The sequence below is a fragment of the Pygoscelis adeliae genome, unplaced genomic scaffold (assembly GCF_000699105.1).
Source record: "Pygoscelis adeliae isolate BGI_AS28 unplaced genomic scaffold, ASM69910v1 Scaffold31, whole genome shotgun sequence".
NCBI classification, from domain to species: domain Eukaryota; kingdom Metazoa; phylum Chordata; class Aves; order Sphenisciformes; family Spheniscidae; genus Pygoscelis; species Pygoscelis adeliae.
Window position 1 is genome coordinate 2,873,374 of NW_008824233.1, and position 9,040 is coordinate 2,882,413.

Sequence of the window (9,040 nt, forward strand, 5' to 3'; positions counted from 1 at the left end):
ACGGGTGTAGCTCATCACTGCTGTTACAGCTTCAGGTATTCAAGTAAGTGCCTGGTCCAGTATGAAAAGAAAGTTACTCTCTGTATATGATTTGCTCCCCTTTCAATGCACATAGTAATTCCAATATTCCTAAACCCTGAGCAGTTCCTACAAGAAAAGGAAAAAAAAAAGGCCTTTCACAAACACATTTACAGCCCTTACTGTGAAATTGGTCCACTCACCACTGATACACAAAAATATCGGCGAAAGCTGAATAGGAAGAATCAGATGGAAAATTTGGCAGGTGTTTGGAAATAAAGTATGTAACAGAGATCGGGAAATGCCAGAAGGTTCTTTAAAAGGCCAGAGGAAAACTGGGAGTGCCAGTATGCAGTTTCGGCAAAGCTTGAGGAAGGAAAAATGCCTGTTATGAGTACTATGGTTGATTTTAGATAAAATAACTCACCCTCCTCAAACTTGTCTGGGTCACTGCAGAAAGCGTATCCTTTGGGGATGTTTGAGTCTGACAATGCTAATTCAAACAGATGACAGCACCTGCATTTGGGAAACGTACATCATTACAAGAAAATCAAGAGGAAAATCAACTGTACAGGCATTTTATATGCATTTTAAAAGATACAAATTCTCTATCATATAATACAAGGCATACCCCACACAGCATGCTTAGGATCTGTGAGAGTCAAGGTTTCCAGCCCTGCGCCCAAGCCAGCCAAACGTTAAAAGCCTGTGACAAAACAGAGGGGTGGGGTGGGGGGGAAAGATAGCCCAGCAAACTCTATTTTCTTACTGTGAATGGCTCGCGTTGAATCATCCGCTTGGGCCAGATAGTTCTCGCACAAGCTGTCAGATAATGAGTTAAGCGCCACAAATAGAAGGCGCAAACCTTCGCAGTTAGTTGGGGAAAACAGTGGAAATGAATGAAGCGGGGGTTTGTCGCCTCCCACACCCACCACACAGAAGCTCGTCTGTTTTGAGGGTTCACGACATCTTTGAGTGCGGGGTGCTCTGCCCACAGCTCTGGTCACCTGCTGAGAGCTCACATTGAATTAGGTTACATTGTAATTGGATTTTCCGAAGCCACCGCATTAGCATTTTCCATGATCTCACCCTTATTAGCCAAATCACTAATCAGGAGTAGCGCGGTTATATTGTTTGCTGGTTAAACTATCTGCTGCTATAGTGTCTGTAAGCCAGTTCCAAATTCATGCAGAGATAAAAACTCCTCTCTCTCTACCAGAGACTCGGGAGTTTATTCTGAAGCTAATGTTGCAGTCAAACTCTAATTTTCAATAGTTCATGAAAAAGCAATTTCTTTCCGGAGGCCGGTTCGCTTGGTGCTTTGCTCGTGTTCTTTCTGAGTCCGTATTATAAGTTAGGAGTGTCGTTTCTTTGATCAGCGTAGGCAAAAGCAGCATCGCTGTAAAATGTAACAGCAGAAAAATCCTTTCCCGTGGACTATTCCCCATTGTGTCCAAAATTAAATGCTGAACATTTTTAATCCTATAACGTTATTATTTTAATACACAGGCCTTTGTATATTGATGGGAATGCAAATACCTGCTCTAAAAGCAGAAATGACACACGCAGGATCTCTAACTGATGAGTCTGTCCTTGTACAGCTCAAAAAGCTGTTTGTGTGGGAACTTAAACTCGCATTAACTACTTCTGAGCTATGAGGAAAGCACACAGGACATCTCATGCGGCCTTATGGTGCAAAAATCTCAGTTCCTTCTTTCAGGTGGGATCCCAGCAGGTGCGGGTACCTGCCTGAAGGGAAGCGACAATCTTGCAAGTAGATTATCAGGTAATGTTTGCTGAACATCCATTCACCACAATTTTCTGAAAAAATTTCATGGTCTAAATACAATTTCATTTAAAAAGCCAAGTTTTATTCTCAAGTGAGAGGTTACACAACGATGTTCAGATTAATTACAAGAATCATTTGGAAATATAAAGCCATTTTTACTGAGAAGTTAAACCCATTAAGTATTTCTACTAAAATACTTCTGATACAAATAAGTACACACAGAAAAAAAATGTGATTATATTTTTCATATCATTTCAGAGCCAAAACAAAAGGAGAGCTGGCCTTGACTCAAAAAGGGGAGTAGGCACCTTCTACCTGCCCTGGTATCAGCGGTACCCTGCTTACAATTACACATCTTAGAACAGTGAAGCAGATTTCCGCTTTACCAAACAATCAAGAAAAAGAGTACAGAATTCAGGATGGTATATCAACAAATCATTCCCTGGAATCAAATAAAAAAAGACCATAATTCTCAAACAAAAAAAAAATCACAACACTATTGGGCTTTTAAGCTCTTGAATTCAAACCAGATGTGACTGTCTGAATCCCCAGCAATAGCTGCATCTTTTCTCGTACGGCTTTTTAACAGATTCTCATAGGCAGCACAAACAGCATCTTCAGAACAAAGGGCAATAAAGCTTCCCAGCACAGTTTAACTGGATCCTGAGGGTCACTAGCCTGTATGATCTGCTTTTCTATTGTCCTCGCAGGGATTTCACCAGGCATAAATAACATGCACTGAAGAGATAAGGAGCTAGGGGCAAAAAAAACAGAACAAAACAGAATAACGAAGTTGCAAGACTAGCTTGCCGCCTTTGGTCTACGCTTCTCCAGGTCACAGGCCGTCAGCGATGGGCTCCCTTCTCCGAGGATGAATCTGCAAAAGTATATCAATACAAGTTATTTTGACATTGAGAAATACAACTTGCTTATGATTAATTTCCCTCTGTTTTGTAAGACATACACACACCCCTGGAGCCAATACTGTACATCATTACAAGCCTGTAATCAATCCAACACAAATGACAGTAAGTGTGAAGAAGCAAAAGAAGGTAGGGATGTCATACAGTGCCCTAGTAGTCTCTCTCTCTCTCTCTCGACTTTCATCTAGTCCTGATTGTTGATACAGAGCGAACAGTAGGGTCTAGTAACCTAAAGCCACCGTGTAAAATCTTTCTAGACCTCTAAAAAGAACAGCTGACATGCAGCAGTGTTCACGGGTATACATTAGCTTTAGGTGCACCCAAGAGAGTAGGTAAGTATGACAGAGGGAAGAATTAGGTAGTAGTACCTACTGCTAAGTAGGTGTCTGTGGTTCAAAGATGTGTTTGATAGTAACTCATTCGAGCTAGGAAAACAAAATAAAAATCTAAGAAAGGAAATACGCTATTGCCAGTGTAACACATACTTCCTTCCTGAAGTTTCAAAAGATTCTGGAAATGCTGTAACACATCGCTAGTAGCACACACACAAGTGCACACAGTATTTTGCTTATAAGAGAAACATTAAGAGTGAAATATTTCCAGCAGGGTTTTGAATTTGCCTAGGAGAATTGCTCTGCAGCTGCTACAAAGTAACCCCATCATTCACTTCCAAACCCACAGTGCTGATGATATCCAAATGTATATGAAAGAAAACTTGATCCAAAAGGTCCACGTTTGTAGCAAGCAGCAGTACCGTGAATCGCTGATTTTGGTGACACCTTTTCTTTGCAGGTAGTATCAGAGCTAAAATTCATGTTATTTGTTCACAAAAGCCAGGAAGAGCAACAATTAGCAGGCTGGTTCTTTGTGCAAGGTAGATAAATACAAATATTTGTGTGTTCATTTCATTTCATGCAAATAGCCTCCTGTAACAACAAAGGCGGTGGAAAAAAACTTTTCTAACAAGAAATGTGCTTCCAAGCTTCGCATCAAATGTTGATATTCATATAACAATATAATCTGGAAAAAAAAAGAGAGGACTTGGATATTCAGACACCTCAGGCAGCTATACAGTGGGGATGTCCTTCAATTATTTTTGTTCCTTCCCAGTCCCGAGTCCCACTGGGGCACACTGAGGTCACCCTGCTTATGCCAAGATTCTTTTGGCTCCTGAAGTTCTTGCCCAGCTGGTGCAAACCAGCAGATACCACAGCGTTGCAGGCGTGGTCTGCCAGAGAAGAAAGGCAAACATAATATAACACGTTAGTTCCTAAAAACAAAGAATCTCTCTCACCTAGGATGGCACTAACCGTTCAGAAAACCTTCTGGATATTTCGCAGTACAGGCAGGCTTCAGAGCCCAGCACAGAATCCTCGTACACTTAAAACACAACAGGCAAAGGAAGGTGGACTCCATATAACGAGGGTAGGTAGCCGTTGGCTGCTACTTTGACAAGCAAATGGCATGGAATGAATTTTTACATCACTTCCTTAGATGGTCAATGAGGAACTAAGGCTATTTCCAGATAGCAGATGGATGCTTCATCAAGCGACCAGGAAAGAGAATGATTTAATGAAAACAGCCACCACATCATCTATCACCAGAAGACCACCATCGACATCCCCCTTCAGGCAAGTTCCCTTAAAAGCCTTGATTCTTCCCTATGTTTCATTCTCAAAGGAAAAAAAAAGCCAGTGTCTGTGAAGCCATTTAAAAATCTAACAGGTACTGAGCGATAAATCCTGATACATTGCTTCACAGAAATAAAATTATCAAATCATGCAGCTGTTTAAATTACATATCCTGTTCCTCTTCACATGAGACTTTTCTGCCTGGTACTCCGAAAAGCTACAACATGTTTTGTGATCTTTAGCTCAAGCTAACTTTTAAAAGCAATACCTTTCTAAAAAAGGCAACTTCTCATGTTCTGGAGTTAGAAATTAAAGGTGTGCTAACAGCCTTTTTGTTACATTGCAGCAGCAGAAATCAAGTAGTATCAGTAAAAATTCTGAAAATAATCACATTTTCATTCCCAGTGGGGATGGCAAACTGCTAATTAAATCTGTCTTGACTAGTTGCGAGCACGGATAATTTCTAATGTAATGTATGCACTGAGGACAGGCTAATACCAAAACCGTTTAGGGTCTGGGATTTTTTCCAGGAAAATTAAGACGTCAGTTAATTAACTTTTTTTCTGTCTGGTTTTCATTGAAGACCTCCACAAATCCATTTTTCAGTTTTTCATTTTTTTTCCCCCTCCCTACAGATGTCATTATTTTCAGTGGAAAACCCCACACTTCTCCCTCCTCTTCTTCCAGTTAGCTGTAATTATAACAACATTAGCAGCAGAGCAGGTACCTTGAGGGCAAAAATCTGGAAAGCAGCAGAGTGTGGAAGGGAACAAGAGATGATGTTATAATGAAAGTAAGCGGACACATCATGCTTCTTCGTGTGCTCATCTGGGCATCCTTAGGGCTTTTTGCAGGTTGATCTCTGCTTTCCCTAGGCATGCCAAGACGAGGTGGTGACCAGCTGCTCTCGCCTCTCCCACAAGCCGCCAGGGCTACCCTGTGAACTGAGAGGTAGGTGAAGGGCTACATTTTGGCTTCTCCCTGTGCCTGGCATAACTGGATCCAAAACAAAAACCTACAGTTTAGGTCAAAGAAATCCAGTAGTTATAGCTGATGTCCTGAAGGAGTAACTGGGGTTCTTAAATACATGTACCGAGAATCTTTCTGCCAAGGAAACAAATACAGTAAGATTAATTTTGGAAGTGAAAAAGGCAATATATGCCAGCAGTTGTGGCATGCAAAAGGGTTCTTGCTCTAAGTAGGCTTTGAGCAATAAACCTCTTTTCCAGAGAATTTTTCATTAAAAAACTGGGTTCAGGGAAAATCTCCAAAATCAATCTTTCTTTCAACTGTCTTTTCAATTTTGCACAGTTGGATAAGGAAGGAAGTCAACACTGCTTGCCATTAAGCACACTTGCTGGAAATCTTTCTGCCTTGCTCCTTAAAAAGAAAAAAACCCCAAACAAACAACAAAAACAAAAAAACCCCACAACCAAGAACAAAAAGACCGGAAACTCATTCCAGGAACACTGAGTGACAGAGCATGGAGAGATTTGGGAGACAATGTTCCTCCAAAGGCAGCGTCGCTGGTCAGACAAGGCTAAGTTAGAAGAATTTAAGCACAGTTTAGGATCAGGCTTTCTGCACAGCAAAGTACCTGGGGAGGGACCAGCCCAGAGGCGGGCAGGACGAGTTATTCTCTTGGAAATACATTGCCGGTGCAGTGAGACAACAACTCATCTCATCATCTTCCTTAATCTCTACCTGCCTCCCCCATCGCTTACCTTTCCACATTGCCCTTCTCTATTGTGACCTTCAAGGAAACACCTTTGCTTTTTTGGAAGCCTGACAGTTTTCCCTAATCCTGCTTTGCAGACAGGCGGTTGCCCTGTGAGGACTACCTGAGCGGTCTTTCCCCAGCAGCCTCATCTCCATTGCAGCCCACCTACGGAGCATGGCTGGACACAAAACGTTCCTATCCCTCTCTTCGCCCTGCCTGCTTTCAGCTGGAGTATTTAATGTTTAAGAAAATAGGGAGAAGAAATACTTATGTTCACAGACAAGCTGAACTCTGGTATGAGTTATCTGAGTTTTTAAGCAGTTTAACAAGAGGTACAACATGAAACTTTCTGGATACAAATGGGAAGAAAATGCTAGTAAAACCAGACCAATAAACCTGAATACAGCCCACACCCTCCTATTTGCAAACCGCCTGAATATTGAATATTTCTGGATTCAGTTCGGATCCCAGTGGTGGCGTGGAAAACTGAACTCTTGATGAGATTGCAGCATGAAAGGGCAGGAGGAGAAGAACCGGGTTAAACTCTTACCTTCCTGTGGCCGTGCAGACATACAGATGGCAGGCAACTGCATCGTGCAGTGCAGCCTGGCATGAAAGCCACCCCAAACCATGGGCATGCCTTCGGTACCGGTTGCACTGCAAATGTGTAATTCCATATTGATGGAATACATCAACTCACTAAACACATCATCAAGGACATAATTTTTTTCTCATCCTTTTTGGAAAATTATATTTGACATGGTTAGTAATTCTTCACTGTCCCATGCAAGCCCTGGCAGGTCAAAGCTGTCTCTGTGCTTACTAATGGAGAGGCTGTGTTTTTTTAACCTATGAAGCCTACTAGAACTGTTTCTAGGGTCCCAAAGCCAGAGGGGCCTGAATGGTTCTTTGTTTACTTTTAAGTAAACTCCCTAAAGCCAGAGACATGTTTTTGAAAACAAGTTGAGTGGCTTTATGCAGCCAGGGGGATCATCAAGTTCCGGTTGAAGAAGGCAATTCAACAATAACTGCGGGCAACTGTGGACAAATAAAAAAAAAATTGATAAAATAATTTAAATCTTGATTACTGAATCAAAAATATAAAGAAAGGCCAAATCGTATCCACAGAATCCCTTCCTGGATGCCAGAATGTCTACATCCAGCCAGTAGTTTTTATTTTACTTATTTAGGCGTACAGAGAAGTAAATATGTTAAATAAATGTAACCAAACACACATACCAGGATTGCTAGTTGTGTTTGGTCACCTCCACATATTCATAGGCACACGCTACCACCGTCACATTGCCATGCCCTACGTGAACCAAGGCAGGGATAAGATACTCGAGCATGCTGTTGCATCACGCTCTGAACTCTGTGTTCAGGGGCACGCTGATGTGATTTCAAGGCTGAGGACTGGTCTCTCAAGCCACAGCAGCCAGCCTGTGGCCACTCTGGGAATAACTGTCTCTCTCTAGAGAGCAACTTCAGCCTTATGTACCACAAGGGCTACAAGACCCTTCTCTTCATCCAGATTCTTAACTGGTCCATAGATACCTAGCTGTAAAACAGAAAGGTAGATCACTAAAACCAACTCCTTATGCTCTTTTCAGTAGGATTAAATCCTTAAATGGCTCCTAGATACTCTAGCTGCAAAATACAGAGAGACACAGATTACTTCACCAACAAGAAATGTAGGGTAGCTCTGAGGTGTTTTAGTCAAGGAACCAAGGACTGCTCAGCACATCGCTGAACCTCACTTAACTGCCAAATTTCTTGGGAAAGAGGGAGCTGATGTAGCTCTGATTAAGTAACAAGTGGTGTTCACTACTCCAAACTCTGAACAGACACGTAAGGTTTTTGCAAAAAGCCGTACTTCATAGCTGTAATCTTAGCAGCTCCCTTTAGCTTCACTCTCTTCATAAAGCTAAATTGCAAGGATTTCATTTAGATAATTACCAATGTCTTGCTACCGTGGAACATATCTTGTTCAGTCTCATTTTGGAAAGAAAGGCTTAATGGAAAAAAGAACAAAGTTTTTTTGAGAGGGTTGGTGGGTTTGCGTTTTTTTTCCTCTCATTTTACCCCCTTATTCCTCTCATTCTTCCTGTATTCTGATGAAGTTATTTCCAGGCTAATTAGAAAGGGCTCAAATCAAAAAGTGCCAGATCCAAACCATCACACTACCATGAAAGTGCAGTGCTAGAGGCAACATTGCTCCTCAGACTGTGCATAAGTGATCCTCTGCCAACTACCAAAACATAGATCTGTGGGGAAAATAATAGACTGGAGTAGAAACTTTGGAAAATAGGATCAAAGGGGACTGATCAAATTTCTGTAGCAGATTTTTGTTTTAAATTTTAAAAATATTTCAGTGATTATCCTATTTCTGTAGATACAGGCAAAGAGGTGTTTCTTACAGAAAACAGAAAGAGAAACTAGGCTTCAGAGAGGCAGCAGTCCTTTAAGACAGCGTTCTTTGGACACGGGAGAAGCTAAGAAAAGTGGTGCCAGTCAGAAGAAAAATACAGATGTGGTCACACGAGAAGCAGAAAATATGAGATTACAGCTGGTTACAGAAGGACCTGGAGAACCTAAGTCTAATGCCAAAGCACCTGGGTGCAAATAACTTCCTCCCTCACAAAGGAGGGGAGAGAGGGAGGAAAACGCAGTCTAGGAACATCTATACAAAACTGCAGAAAAAAGTAATAAATCCTCCTTGGTGACAATATGCCTTTGCAGTCCCAAAGACATTACAGCAAACTAGTTAGAATTGATGTAGAGACTCTCATAGATTTCAGATATCTTTAAAACAGGCTTTTTTTTTATGGTATATCATAAAAAAATCAGTTTCCCAATTCATTTCACCTGTGTTCAGCTCTGAAGTTATAACATGTGACCTGTATTTTGTAATTATTCCTTAAGAAAAAATACCCAGTGTCAAAGGAAAATTTGTTCAGTT

At 41.3% G+C, this 9,040-nt stretch overlaps 1 protein-coding gene across 1 annotated transcript in view; it reads right to left on the minus strand.

Moving 5' to 3' along the window:
* Positions 1 to 2,652: 2,652 nt before the first annotated feature.
* Positions 2,653 to 9,040, minus strand: part of TNIP3 (TNFAIP3 interacting protein 3) — a 42,436-nt gene continuing 36,048 nt past the window's right edge. Inside the window, 1 exon segment of the mRNA XM_009334947.1 lies at positions 2,653 to 2,684. Coding sequence (XP_009333222.1) covers positions 2,653 to 2,684 — 32 coding nt within the window.